Below are 14,620 nucleotides of genomic sequence, written 5' to 3'. Positions count from 1 at the left end.
GGGAGTGAGAGGCTTTTTGTAAATATGGGAAGCCGTCTTGATGTGACGTGTGAACTGGCTTCGTCGGAAGGGGAGAATTTGGGCAGGAGGATGAGGAAGGAAGGAGAGACCATGTAAAGAAAGGAAGGGCATTACAGGACAAATTTCATCAATGGCTGTATCTGGAGTGTCGGGTGGATATGGCTGGAAGGATATGCTGAAGTGTAATCAGAAAGGGCCTGGACCAATAAGCCAAGTCTTCTTATCAAGTGGGATGCCATTAAACGGAATCCTCGTGTTCTCCTCAGAGCACTCCGGAGCTGACGCAGGTCTGGTGAAGGACAGGGAATAGGGATATAGGGGGCTTCTCATTAGAAAAAAGCGTGTCTGGGAGTTTTCTTCCATCTTACAAATGATGGAAAAGGAATGCTGCCTTAGCAACAAGACTCCAGGTCTTGTCCGTGATGCTGACAATACTTGTTTAGGGAGGTGGTATCACATCGTGATTAAGAGCCACAGTGCCAATTTCCATCCCGGCTCCATCGGTGATGAGCAGGGTGATCCAAACTCCGTGGGCCGAAGTTTGTGCAGTTTCAAAGTGGAGCTGATAATCATATCAACTGCAAAGCTGTTATGAAGCTGAAAGAAAGTGATGCACGAAAACCCCGTGGGAACAGCACTTCTTGGCACACAAGGGTTCCACCAATATTAACTATCATCATCCCTTCACTTTCATGTTCCTTGGTTTCCTCATGCAAATGGAGATAATAATACTTGTCCCAGCCTATTTCTTCTGGAGCCTGACAGAATAAAATGCAATTAAATGTGTGAAAGCAATTTGGAAGTTAAGTGCTGCATAGCGGCAAGATGGTGGTAGGGCTGTTGATTACCATATCCTTCGCTGAAAGGTAATCCCAAGAGGCTGGGCAGAAAGGTAGGGAGCTCCTGTATGCCCAGGCTCTTGGCCACAGGTGCACAGACATCTCTAGGTACAAAATGTCAAGATGAGGGCCTTACCATTTTACTGATACAACATGACAAAGATGGGATCAGGAGAACCTACTAAGCAAGAAATAAATAAGATTTAAGCCCTGCAACCTTTCAAACAGTGTAATTTCAAACATCAGAGTCCTGGACATCTGGGCTCTATTACCTGAAATCCCATTAAACCCTCCGTTTCATAATTTGGTGTAGAACCTGGTAAATTGCAAGATCTTGCTGATGGCCACCAGCCAGTTCAAGCAATTAATCACAAGGGTCCCCAAGCAGGTTTGCAACTCAGGCCAAGTAGATTTTTTTTTAAGGGGAAACTGTGTACACAAAAGAAATAGCCCAATTCTTGCAGTTTTCATAACAACATGCCTTGTAGCTCTGCCAACACAGAGAAATGATCTGTTATCGTTAGGACATCCAAACCTCATAGCTTTTTCCTCAATAGAAATTAGTACTCGCCAGCCCAGGGAAGCTCCCCAAACCTTGTTAACTGTAATATAGACTGTAACCTGTTGAGAGCTGATGGATCCAGTTTAAACAAAACTGAACCCTACCCGTTCCCCGCCCTCAGCATCTTCTCAATTGCGGGAACTCAACTTAAACTGAGCTTTTTTTCCTTTTGAACTTTTCCAGAATGTCTGGACTGTTTGCATTTGTTCCTGTGTTCCAGGCCAAAGGGCCAAAACCCACAGCAAAGAAATAACCTTGGAGCCTGTTTTCAGAATACTGCTAGACATAACCCCAAGGTGAAAGGGCCCATAACAAAAGAACTGTTTCTCACAAGATTTCTTGCTTGGTTTTGCCAACTCAAAAGGGTTTATGTAAACGAGATAATCTCCTGCACTTCAGAATGTTTATAAAGGCCTTCCTAATTACTATTTTGTTTATAGAGTGATTCTGGGAACATGATGGCGAACAGAGGGGAAGCCTTGAGCAGGAAGAGGGAGAGTGCGAATCAGAATAAATTTACTACATGGGTGAGAAGATTTAGGGCTCCACCATGCTTTTTAAGTTTCTTCTTTCTGAAACCTTTTTACTACATCTTTCAGCTTCAGTTTTCAACTCTACAAAGCTGCGTTATCCAAAATGGTAACCACCAGGCACGTGTAACCATTGACATTTAAATGAATTGTAATTAAATAAAATGTAAAATTAATATCCTCCAAGCACTAGACACACGTCAAGTGCTCAGTAGCCACAAGTAACTAATGGCTGCCATATTGGACAAAGCAGATAGAGAACATGGCAATCATTGCAGAAAGCTCCATTGGACAGCGCTGCTCTCTCTACATCCAGGATCTCTATGGCCTTGCTCCTCAACGTGTAGAACTCAGTGCTCAAAGACCAGCAACATCTGTATCACCTGAGAGCTTGCTGGACCTTCATGGTCTACATTTTACCAAGATACGCAGGTGACTCACATGTATATTAAAATGTGAGAAGCTCTATTCTGAAATACCTTCCACTCGAAGAATCTGTATGGTCTTCTTCATTATTGTTATCAGCGTTATTTGTTCATACTGTGTTTCCCCAAAAATAAGACCTAGCCAGACCATCCTCTCTAATGCTCCTTTTGGAGCAAAAATTAATATAAGACCCGATCTTATATAAGACCCGGTATTATATTATATTATATTATATTATATTATATTATATTATATTATATTGTATTGTATTGTATTGTATTATATTATATTATATTATATTATATTATATTATATTATATTATATTATATTATCGGGTCTTATATTAAAATAAGACTGGGTCTTATATTATTTTTTGCTCCAAAAGACGCATTAGAGCTGCTAGTCCGGCTAGGTCTTATTTTCAGGAAAACACGGTATTTATTTAGTTTGTATATCATTGTTTCAAAGAGAGACATTTCTAGCCCCTGAAGACTTGGCCTGCAAGTGGAGAGACACTAAATATACCTGATATACTCTTTAAAAAGTATTCTCTTTTTCTTGGAAAAGCTTCAGAATGTAGAGAATTTTTTTTTTTAATTTTTTTCTAAAGAAGTGAATCTTAGCATTTTTTTTTTCCCAATGAAGAAGCTATTGGATTGGACTGGTCAACAGAGAAGACTTTGAGATTAAAATAAAATTACAGAGGAGAAAAGATGACTTTAAGGAAAAAAAAGGAAAAGCAACTTGGCTTATTCGTGCAGTTGACAAACACACAGGCCACCATGCTCTGTGCCTGCGTGAGGTGAGGCACAGAAGCAAGGAGAGACAGCGCCTCAGGATATAATCTGCCAGCCTGTCTGACATTATGGAGATGGGGGCGGGAATGTTAGTGCCAACTTGGATTAAAATTCACAGTGTATTTTCATGTTCTATCATGAGATTTATTGTTGTTTGTGCCGATGGACAGAGTTTTGTTCTGGAAGTTTCTTTGGACTTTTAGAGTGGCTGTTGGAATTTAATGACTTGAGATGCTTGCCTCTGTCCAGTGCAGAGGATGGAATCACCAGGTTACCTCTAATTGGCTGTACAAATGTATCCGTGCTGCGAGCATCTGACCTGGATACTTTCTCCCAGAAACTCATCATCACGTATTCATGTGGTACAAGGTAGTAGCTACTATTGCCAGCAGGCTTCTAGGTCAAGATGGCCTTAAAGCTGAGTGAGGTTTTGCCATTTTCCTGGGGAAATCATGCTCTGAGACTTGATAGGTGTCCGGGGTTATCACAGAGAATGTATAGAGTTCAGATACTTGCAGAGTCTGAAATTCCTAAATCGATTCTGATTAGAGAACAGTACCATGTCCCTCAAACAAATTCTTCCCATACTTAAAGAAACTGCTAACCTCACTTATGTCACCTTTACTCATTCATTCATTCATTCAACAAACATTTCCAGAGCACCCTTGATACTACACACTGCAGAAAGAGAAGAGTGAGGCATATTCTTTACCTGAAGAAGCTGGGTTTAGAAGCAATAGTGCTAAAGGGTGGTCGTCAGACTAGCAACATCAGGGTCCCCTGGAAGCTTGTTGGGAATGCAAATTCATAAACGCAGTCGAGACCTACTGAATCAGATTCTTTCCATTTGGGGCCCCAAACCTGTGCTTTACCAAGCTCTTCAGGGAATTTCTAAACACAGTAACATTTGAGAAGCGGTAGTCTATAGACAGACACATCATCGGGTGATTCTAATATCGAATAATAAATGCAATTATGCAGGTATGAAACTTTCCAAGCACTACAGCCCCAAGGGCATTGGGCTTTTTAGTAAATGCTCACTGGAACAAATGTTGTTTGCTTCCTTGATTGAGGGGCACATGAATTGGCCTGTAGAAACTAAACAATACTGGGATGATGGCACATACCTAAGTCCCCAGGACTTTGAATGGGTTGGATAGCTTGCTTGGGTCTCGCCGCCTCTGTCTGCCCCACTCTCAAACCAAATATTTGGATCACTGCACTATATTACATCCAGCATTCTTGGTATTTTATCACATGAAGTGAACAAGACTATAACCCAGTTTTCCCACTGTGTACACACGTTTCCCTGTCCGAATAACAAACAACTACTATTTAAGTACTGGGGGAAAGGCATAGTCTTCTATGGATTTGTGCCACAAGGGCTTTATAAGGATCACTGAGCTGTTTGTTAAACATAGAGATTTCTAGACCTCCCCCTGGATGTCTGAGACAATGGAAATGGAGAGAGGCTGGACAAAACAAAAATTTTAAGAACCTTTTAGAGTGAAGTCTGATACAGTCAAGTTGAGAACCTCAGAGTTGTTAAGACTCTGAAATCCAGATACTCAATTTAACCCACAGGAACCAGAGTCAATTTCCAAGAGGTGTTTGAGCCTCTTGGATTAGTGTAGACTAGCAGCTTTACTTGTGGTGGAACAGTAAGGGAACAAATACAATGTTACTGGTTTTTTACCTAGGGATGAGAAAAAGGAGAGGGACGATATACACACAAGTGCATTCCTTAGCCCTCAGTGTGTGTGTGTGTGTGTGTGTGTGTGTGTGTGTGTGTGTGTGTATGTATGTGTGTGTTCCAGCATCAGTCATCTCATGCACTCTCTAAAACTCCCTAGAGAGAGGTGTCAGAGGACTGCAGTCATGAGAACTGCAGAGCCAACTGCAGAAAGACTCCTCTTACGGATCAGGAGCCAATCACATTCTAACTGAAACAATGAAACCAAGGATTGAGAGGGTAGGGGATAGAGACCAAGGCCTCCCTATCCCATCTGGGTATAAATAATTACCGGAAAATGTTCCCAGGGGTGGAGGGGGCGGGGGGGTAGACCTTGGGACCTCATATTTCCTGCTTAGCACTTCTGGAATCCTGTCAGAACCAGATCAGGGGTCACAGCCTGGCCTAAAGTCTACGGCCTGTGTTAGGTCATTTAGCTTAGCTCTCCAAGCCTGACTTTCTTCGTGTGTGCAGGCTTACCTCATTTTACAGTGCTTCGCTTCAGATGTTGCTGTTGTTTTTTGTTGTTGTTGTTGTTTTACAAATTGAAGGCAAGACCCATCCAACAGCAAAAGATTAGGACTTGCTTTATTGCTGTGGTCTGGCACCAAACCCACAAGATCTCTGAAGTATGCCTGCAGCAAGGTCGTGGTGTTTACCTCCTCAGTTTACTGCAAAATGGACACAGGTTCTTAGCACGATGCCAGGACTTGGTGCTCGCCACGATAGTCTTACTGTTATGGTCATTGTCGTTGGGGTTCTCAGGAGAAACAGAACCGATGGGAGACACTGGTTCTCCAATAGGAAATAGTATTTCTCTATCTACTCACATACCGGGAGAGAAAGAGAGAGAGACAGAAATCGATCTGAAGAGAGAATTATTATAAGGACTTGGCTCACAGCATTATGGAAGCTGAGAAGTCCCAAGAGTCTGCAAGCTGGAGACCCAGGAGAGCTGATGGTGTGAGTTCTAGTCTGAGTCCACAGGCAGGAGAAGATTGATGTTTCAACTCAAAGGCAGGCAGGAAGAGCAGATTTTCCCAACTCAACGTTTTGTTCTACTCAGGCCTTCAGTGGATTGGATAGGCCCACCCACCTTGGGGTGATCCGCTTTGCTCAGGCTACAGATTCAAATGTTAATCTCATCCAGCAACACTCTCACAGCACACCCAGGATAACGTTGAACCAAACATCTGGGCACCCTGTGGCCCAGTCGAGTTGACACATAAAATTAACCATCAGCAAGTCATTGTGGTTTCCCATTTACTAGGGGTTAGGAGAAGTTCCTGGTTCATTTGTATGCATCATCTGTTTTATTGCCCGTAGCCCAATACTGACACTCACCTTATTTGAGATTCTGACCTCTAACTCCACGCAGCCGGGGAATAGAGTTGATTCCTTTAATCATAGTCTCTGGCAAACACCCCTCCTCAAACTCTAGGGGGGCAGGTAGTGGCAGAAATGACACCAGTGTGCCTGAGAAGGCATATGACTTCTCCCACCCAAGGTCCGGTAGCAGAGTTTAGTTTTATTGCCACATAAATCTTCCTTTGCCCTTCTTTTATCTCCTCACTTCTCCCATACGTAGTAATTAATTAATTGAGCATACCTGTTTAAATCATCCAATCTTGATCCTTATAATGGCATGCCTGTGAGGGTTCTAAAAGTTAGAAATGATTTAGTATTAGAGGTTTTGATTACATTGACTATAAAATCAAATAAAATGAGCAAATGATGAATAGAAGAGGGGAGTGAGGTTTGAAATTAGCCTTATTTCCTGTGCATACGAGAGGCACACATAAGTTGGCTTTTATCTTGGCCTATTTTAGGAGTGATGTATTTGGCTCACAACCAGGAATGGAAGATAACAAGGGTCTGGATCCTCTGAACCAACCTTAGCATTATTGTGAGCCTGATAATTCTTTGAAGTGGGGGGTGAGAGGTGAGGGGCTGTCCTATGCATTCTGGGATGTTTGGCAAAGTCCCTGGCCTATACCCACTCGTGCCAGTAGGACTCCCCAAGCTGTGACAACCAAAATGTCTCCTGACATTGGCAGATGTAGCCTAGGGGGCAAAAGTGCACCCCATTGAGAAACACTGCTCTAGACACAGGAAAAATTTTAGACTGTTAAATAGAAATGTACTAGCTTTCCTCTAGGTCAAACCTCTTATTTGTGGTACTTTGTGTATAGGATTCATGTTTGCTGAGCATTACTTCACACAAACACAGCTCCTTGCTTTCTGTCCTCCATTCCTGTTGGAGTTAGGGGATTTGCTTTCCTAACACATTGCTCATTGAATCAGGAAAGCACTGTGGTGAGAATGGATCTGTGTTCTAATCCCAGCTCTATTCATCTAGCAGTATGGTTGTGACAAGTTAATGAACTTGGCCTCGTTTTTTCCAGGTGTGTTACGAGGATAATGCAATTCAGGCCTCAAAGATGGCAGTGAGGATTCAATGAGTGACGGCCTATAAAACTGTACTTGGCTCGTTGTAGCTATTCCATAAATGTTAGTTTGTTCTGGTTATTATGGGTTATGTGGGGGCCACCGCGGATCTCAGTACTTTGGAATGTGCGTATCACACCTGCTATAAATATTCCAACATCGAAATGTAATTCAGGTCCACCTCAAAGTCCCCAAACCTGAGTCACCTAAAAGACACTTGCAGGTAGAAGAGATGGCCCTTCTTTTTGAAGGGAAGACACTAAAAAACCTTTTAAAGGGATGAAGTCTTATTTCTTTCCTTCAACCTGTGAGAGCTGGAGCTTCCTGCACACAATAGAGGAAAGTTCTCTTCCCCAAACACACCAATCCCTTCAGCCCCTTGCCGTTGGAGTGGGTAAAATAGAGGTGGACGTACTCAGTTCCACGCCTGTTCTCGAAACCTCTGCCAGGCTGGCCATTGCCTCCCAGGTCAGCCCCTTCCTGCCTTTGAAGTGAACTCCCCTTGTTATGCATTTGACTGTCAATGACTGCACTAACCTGGGGGAGCGTGGAAGCCAGTGTGTGTTGACCATGGCCTTGGCTGGCAAGAAAAGTGTTATGTGTCTCCTGGAGGGTGCAAAGGCTTGACCTCCAGGCATGCTGTTTCCTTTTCCTGGCCCCCAGCGGTGGCATGAGGACACCGACCTATTTGTATCTCTAGTTTCTCTAGGAAATTGTAGGGATTTGTGACAATAATAATTAGTAATAATAAACAGGAGCCATCAGTTAGCAGATATTTACTCTTTGTCAAACATCATGCAAAATGCTTTTCCTGTGTGCCCATTTCATCATCACAGCAACCCAGTGAGGTGCGGATCAGGATCACCTTTTAAAGGTGAAGACATTGAGGTTTAGAGAAATTCATGTTTCGACATCATATAGCTGGGAAGTGGTGAACCTGAGATGTCAATCCACATCCTCCTGATTCCAGAGCCCATGCTCTGAAGCCACTGGACTAAAGAGGAGATTGGTTCCCAAATGCCGAAACTTGTAATGTTGGCCCATCAGACAGAGATGCGAGAAAGAGCGCTTCACTGTTTGTTAGCTGTACAGCCACACATGGCCAGTGCTCCGGTGCCCAGTCTGCTGGAGTAGTCAATCCGTAGATGTAGGGAAAGAAACAAGAGCCATGCCCCTCTCTATAGTCAGACCTGAGCTATAGAAATGAATCTTAAGTAAAATTACGTATTGAGTTAAACAACAACAGCAACAAAAAAGACAGAAGGAGGAAAAAAACTCTCTCCAACATCATTCCTTTCTTCATTAATTTCACAACTATTTATTAAGCACTTTCTGGATATCTGGTACTGCACTTTGCATTAGGAAGACACACAACAAAAAGACATGGCATCACCCTGAAAAAGTTTAGGAGGCAAGATAAATACATTACAATAAAGTGTTCAGGGTGGGTTTGGTGATAAACCTTTAAGATGCCGTGATGGTGTACGGGGGAGGTTGTCAGCTGGCATCCGGGGGGAAAGAAGGCTTCATATGAAAAGTGACAGGTGAGGTGGTCTTGAAAAATGGAGAGGTGGGTGTTCACTAGTATTAGTGGGTATACAAAGAAGGCATCCTAGGCAGGAGGAAAGGGGGAGCAAAGGCTGCAAATGCGTAGTTCATCTGAGGAGGTAGAAGGAGTCTGGGATGGCTGAAGCCCGGGGGATGGAGGCCAAAACGTGTACCTTCTCAAAGACCACACAATACTGCTTGTACAGAGCCAGAACCATCCAATGCAAGCTGCCATGTTGCATTTTGAGCTCATGTAGCTTTTATATACCTGATTCCTATCGCAGATAACAAAACTCTAGCAAAGTGATGAAAGCAGAGCCCAGCACTATGCATCTGTACCAGAAAGACAATGGTTCAAGCCTTACTCTAGCCACATACCTGTACAAACAACCTGAGTAAACAAAGGGCTTCTTATGCCCACGTAAACCCAATTCAACATGGTGACACATTCAAAAGAAATACAACTAACTGCAAAAGGATCAGAGAGCAATGAATACCGAGTCCCTGGAAAGATGGCCAAGGGAGAACTATGCCATAGCACACTCTTCTCTTTGGCCATCCCTTTTCTAAAAGTCCCGCTCATGTGGCAGCCATCACCCCAGATCTCCGACGTCACTCCCTAATCTCCAATTTGTCTCTCCGTGGCCTCTACTTCTCTGTATATTCATGTCTAGTAGGACATTCTCTCTGCTCTTTCTAATATCGCTCTTTCTAATATAAATTAATTTAACCACCAATTATCTTCCCTGCCCACTAGGGCCCTCCCTTGTGCTGATTGGGCTTATGGAGAAACACAGAATTCTGCTTAGACGAAAGGAGAGTGGGAAAGTCTCTGAATACTAATATTTTATATATTTGTCCCTGTTACTCTTGCATGTCAGTCGAGTGAGACATACCTAATTCTGAGAACAGATTTGATATTCTGAAATCTGTGATCTTGGGCAAATCATACCTCTAGACCTCAATTTCCTTATCCAAAAAATGGAAATGGTAGTACCAATCCTAGGAAGCGTATTGGAGAACCACAGGTGAAAGAGCTTTAAAGTATAAGGGGCTCAGCTTATGTCCATGGTAATAAGTGTTGCTGTACACTAAAATTAGACACATCCACTTTCCATCAGCTAGTAGAGGCTCACGTGGAGAACATGGTTATTTGAAGAAGCAGCAACTGTGATAAACCTAGCTACCAACTCCTGACTTGGGATCCAAAGTACAGTAATTAAGTAGAGTTCACTATTCTCATTATTCAGTTTTAAATTTTATCTTATGCGATATTCTTAATGAGACTTTTTCAAGGTCCCACATTTTCCAGAGCTGAAGTTAGCAAAAGTCTTAAGGGTGGTGTACTGTGTCAAGATCTAGAAATCTCTCTTGTGATTCCAGGTGGTACTGCTCCCTTGCAGGGTGAACTGGACGGAGGATTTTTACTCGTGTCGGCTTTATCCTCCCTTCCTTAATATGAGAGTATTATCTCTTAATAAAATTGTGAAGTATTTATCTTCACGGTAGTATTAGTGAATGAAAACAATCATGGATATTTTAGTTGGTCAACGCTCACAGGTCAGATCTGCACCCCGGTGAGCCTACTTTTTGTTGTTTTGTAAAATATTGTGATGACAATAATAAAAATTATAATGCCTCTATTATTTCACTTACAGTGCTTTTCTATGATATATGTAAGTTTTATATTGTAGTATATCATAACTGTTTACCATGTTGCTACACAATCATCATAATTATTACCTTAATGGCCATGTAATCATCCATCTTGTTACTATATCGTAATTTGCTAAACCCAAATTTTCAACAATAGGAGACTGGCTGTTTTCCACCATTATAAATAACCTCTAGGTTGCATATTTGTGATATAGTTTCTTTCATGTTTTAGATTATTTCTTTAGGATATACTCCTACAATGGGATCAGTAGTCAAAGAATGTGAATTTTTAATAGTTTTTAAACAAATTGACATTATTTTTCCAGTTTGCAATGCCATCAGCAATATATTAGTATCCATTTTCATGACAATGTTATCAATAATGTGTATTATTTCATATTTGACATGCTTCAAAAGTACCTTATTTTTGTTTTTGCATTTTCTCCAAATAGTGAGTTTTAATCAAACATTTGCTTATAAATTGTGCGTTCTCTCATGTTTTGAAAAGCCAGTTTGAAAACCAAGGTAGATTTTTTGTTCTTAACATCAAGAACTCTTGCTATCCTCTTCCACCATCCAATAGTTTTATATATTAAATAAAGCTCCTATTGCTATTTTTCTGAGCAAAGCATTCAATTGCACTCCTATGTTAACTAATAAATGAGGACCTGTGGATAAGAACTATAGGGAGAACTCATACAAAGTAATTAGGAAATTAGAAAAATCAGGAAAATAGATCGGCACCAGTATTCCCAAAGTCAAAAGCAGGGTTGCAATTCAAGTAGTTCAATCTCTGGCCAGATGTTAATGACTTTCTCTGTCTAGCCTCTAGCCTACTCAGCCAAGCTAACTTTTCAACTAGCACACTCAGGAGCTCCAGCCATACTGCTTCCCATGTTTCCTTCTAGGTTTTATCTCAGGAAAGCTTCCTGATGAATGAAATTCACCCCACTCCCAACCAAAAAAACACAAAACCTTCACACCATTCCCAATCTGACTTTGTTCCAGATCAAGTAAATGACTGAAACACAATTGTATATGAAATGTTTTCCCAAACCAAAGCCCCATCAAGGCTGAATACCAGTTCCAGAGATCTAGTTTTGCCCTTGCTTCCCGCTGTCCAAATATTAAAAAATGAAATAAACAAAGCCACTTGAAAATGGAGATGGAGCTATCATGCCAAAGGAATTGCCTTGCACGTCTTATGCCTCAGACATTGGAATCTTAAAACAGAGAAACTAACATTTGGACTGGGCCTAATGCAATGTTGTGCCTCCACAATGCAATGTTGTGTTTGCAAGGATAACAAGAAAGCAGATATTATAACTACGGACAACGGATGACTACCAGACTGAAAATTTAAAACATTGTTTAGAAATAGAATCACTGTGTTAGCTTATCTGCACCAATAGAAATGCCTTCCTTCTAGTGATGTAATTGTTCCTCTGCCCTTTCTCATAAATACCTATTGCCTTTGTGTCCTAATCAGAACACTGTTTGGGCTTCTGCCTGAATCAGTGCTTCCTAAATAGCTGGGGGGTTTTCTTTGTTTGTTTGTTTTAATTTCAAATAAATACCAGTTGCCTCTCACTTTGAAAGGTGTTTTATTTTTAGGTCAACACAGGCAAATTTGCCTATCCCTGAGATGGATGTCTTCCATGCCCTGCCAAATGGTGGAAGGACATTTCAAGAATACATGCCACGATAAATTTGTCCTGGAGTTAAGGAACCAGTATCTTCACTAGAGCTTTCTGTTTGACCTGAGGATGTACAAGTTTGTTTGAATAGTCTAACTGCTACCTACCAGTTCCTGGGAACATAAAGAAATAACGTACTCTGTTTTCTCCTATTTCCTCTTGCAGTCTCAACCGAGGGTTCTCCATAACTGTGGTTAGCCTTCCAAGCTGCTGTCCTGCCAGTTGATACGAACATGGCCTGTTCCTCACAGAAAGACTAACTCATGGCACTGCCAGAAGAGATCCTTGGAGCATTGCCAGATGAACCAGATTAACTGGGGGAAAAAAAAAACAACACACCCATTCAGTCAAGATTATGGGCTTTGGAACAATGTTAGTTTGCTGTGGATTTTAAAATGGGGTGCATAATCTACAGTGCCAACTCATTCCAAGTGGTCATTGGCAGACCATTAGCTGGAGAATTCCTTCCAGTTTTCATCACTGTGCATAACTCAAGCTCCCTTGGCGGGGCTGTCTGTACTCTTCACTAGAAGGCCTGCTTTAGCATGGCAACTACTGGGTCCTTTTATTATGTGTGCAGATGGCATGATGTGTTAGAAAAAAAATCACAGCAGTTCCGCAATCTCATTGGAAGTGTTCACCATAGTATGCCCTGGTAGGAATGTCAACATGTCTCACTTATGTTAGTGATGACACCTAAAGGTGTTCTGTCCAACTCTTAAGCACTTTATAGGAGAACGCAACGCCGGACCGAAGCAGCATGTTCAGTACCCGTGAGAAAACAAGTGTTTCCTTTTTTCTTTATAAATCTTGTCCTATTTCTGGCTCAGACTGTCCAAGGCAAACTCCCCTTCTAGCATAGCCCCAGTTGTGTGTGGTAGATTGGTGTAAATATGGCCAACAAACTGTTAGATTTTACCTCTTGACACTTTACCGAACTGGATTCCTTGTAGCACCAAAGGGACGTAGAAGTGGACCTGCTGATTGTAATATATTACCTCTTGGTTCTGCACACCTAGGCACAACTTACCACATGCACATAGAAATACTCAAACATGGGAGGCTTCTGTTTGGCCAATGTGTATATCCTTTCAGTCTACGGAAGAGTTCTTTCAAAGAAAAACAGGTCTTTTCCTCAAAGACCATGGCGGGTTGATGGTAAAGGCAGCAGAATGCAGTTTTCCTGTGTGATCTGATTTTAAGACTTTGGAAGACTTTCTAGGTCAAGTTTAAATCACAGTTCTCTGGAGTGAAACAAATAAGTGACAATGCATGCCTAGAGAAGCAAAAGGGTCCAATCTGACACTGGGTTCCTTCCTCAATACAGGATCTACTAGTCCCTTTAATCCTTTCTGGGATTATACCCACAACAAATTTTATTTTACTATGTTTTACAACAAAGCACAGCCCTGGGAAACAGGTCAATCCATTTATCACTTCTCTTGAAGCATTAGAGAAATGTCCATATTGACTGACCCTACATAATGCTCTAGCCCTTTTTTTTCTGAAAATATAAAGTTGACTGAATCAAAAACTCAGCAAAGTATGTTCTGTGTGTGTGTGTGCCCGCGATCCCAGCCTGGGACTAACAGGCATCAGAGACTTTTATACACACACACACACACACACACACACACACACACACACACACACGGTGCCACAAAAAATGTATACGCATTTTAAGAAAGGAAAACTGTATTAAAATTGTAATACTCAATGTATACCAATAACAAAAGATGAATACAAGTCACATTTGACTTCTGCAATTACAAGAGGTGCTCAAAGTGGTTCCCATCAGCGTCCAGACACTTCTGATTACTGCGAACTACTGTTTGAGCAACATTTACCAAAGTGTCCACTTGTATACATTTTTGTTGGCACCCCGATATATATATATATATATATATATATATATATATATTTATGTATACATCAACTCTGGGACCCTGCCAGCACACATATCCATTGTCTACTCTTCCCAAATCTTGCCACCCCTGGGGGGTCTCAGGAAATGCACAGCTCACTGAAGAATGCCCACTGAAAAACAGGCTATAAACTGAGATTTGGAAAACTGACAGGGAAGGGGAGAGAGATCCAGATGTGATTTGGGTGATTCTACCATCAGGATGCCAAATCACAAGCCTCTCAGGCTGTCGTGCCAAAGAAGGGGGCTTCCAAGAGGGAACTCAGAGGCATTTCAGTCACCACCGAGACCTGGCCCATTGGCAGGTTAGCACCAGGAACGCCAAGACCTCAGCAGACCACAATTCTTTACAAATTCAGAATTAGGAGGCCAAACCCTGGCTGCCAACACCCTTGGACATAACAACCAAATTTCCACTGCCCGCCTCCTGAGTTTCAAT

The 14,620-nt window shown here is 41.8% G+C and overlaps 1 protein-coding gene across 1 annotated transcript in view; it reads left to right on the top strand.

The window, feature by feature from the left end:
- SAMD12 (sterile alpha motif domain containing 12) overlaps positions 1-13,971 on the top strand; it is a 361,872-nt gene extending 347,901 nt beyond the window's left edge. The window contains exon 5 of the mRNA XM_033126116.1: positions 12,423-13,971. Coding sequence (XP_032982007.1) covers positions 12,423-12,445 — 23 coding nt within the window. The 3' untranslated portion in view covers positions 12,446-13,971. The remainder of the gene's footprint in view (positions 1-12,422) is intronic.
- Positions 13,972-14,620: the final 649 nt, after the last annotated feature.

This window comes from Rhinolophus ferrumequinum, chromosome 14, assembly GCF_004115265.2.
Source record: "Rhinolophus ferrumequinum isolate MPI-CBG mRhiFer1 chromosome 14, mRhiFer1_v1.p, whole genome shotgun sequence".
NCBI classification, from domain to species: Eukaryota; Metazoa; Chordata; class Mammalia; order Chiroptera; family Rhinolophidae; genus Rhinolophus; species Rhinolophus ferrumequinum.
The sequence above is the reverse complement of the archived record's forward strand: the minus strand, read 5'-3'. Positions and strand labels throughout refer to the sequence as shown.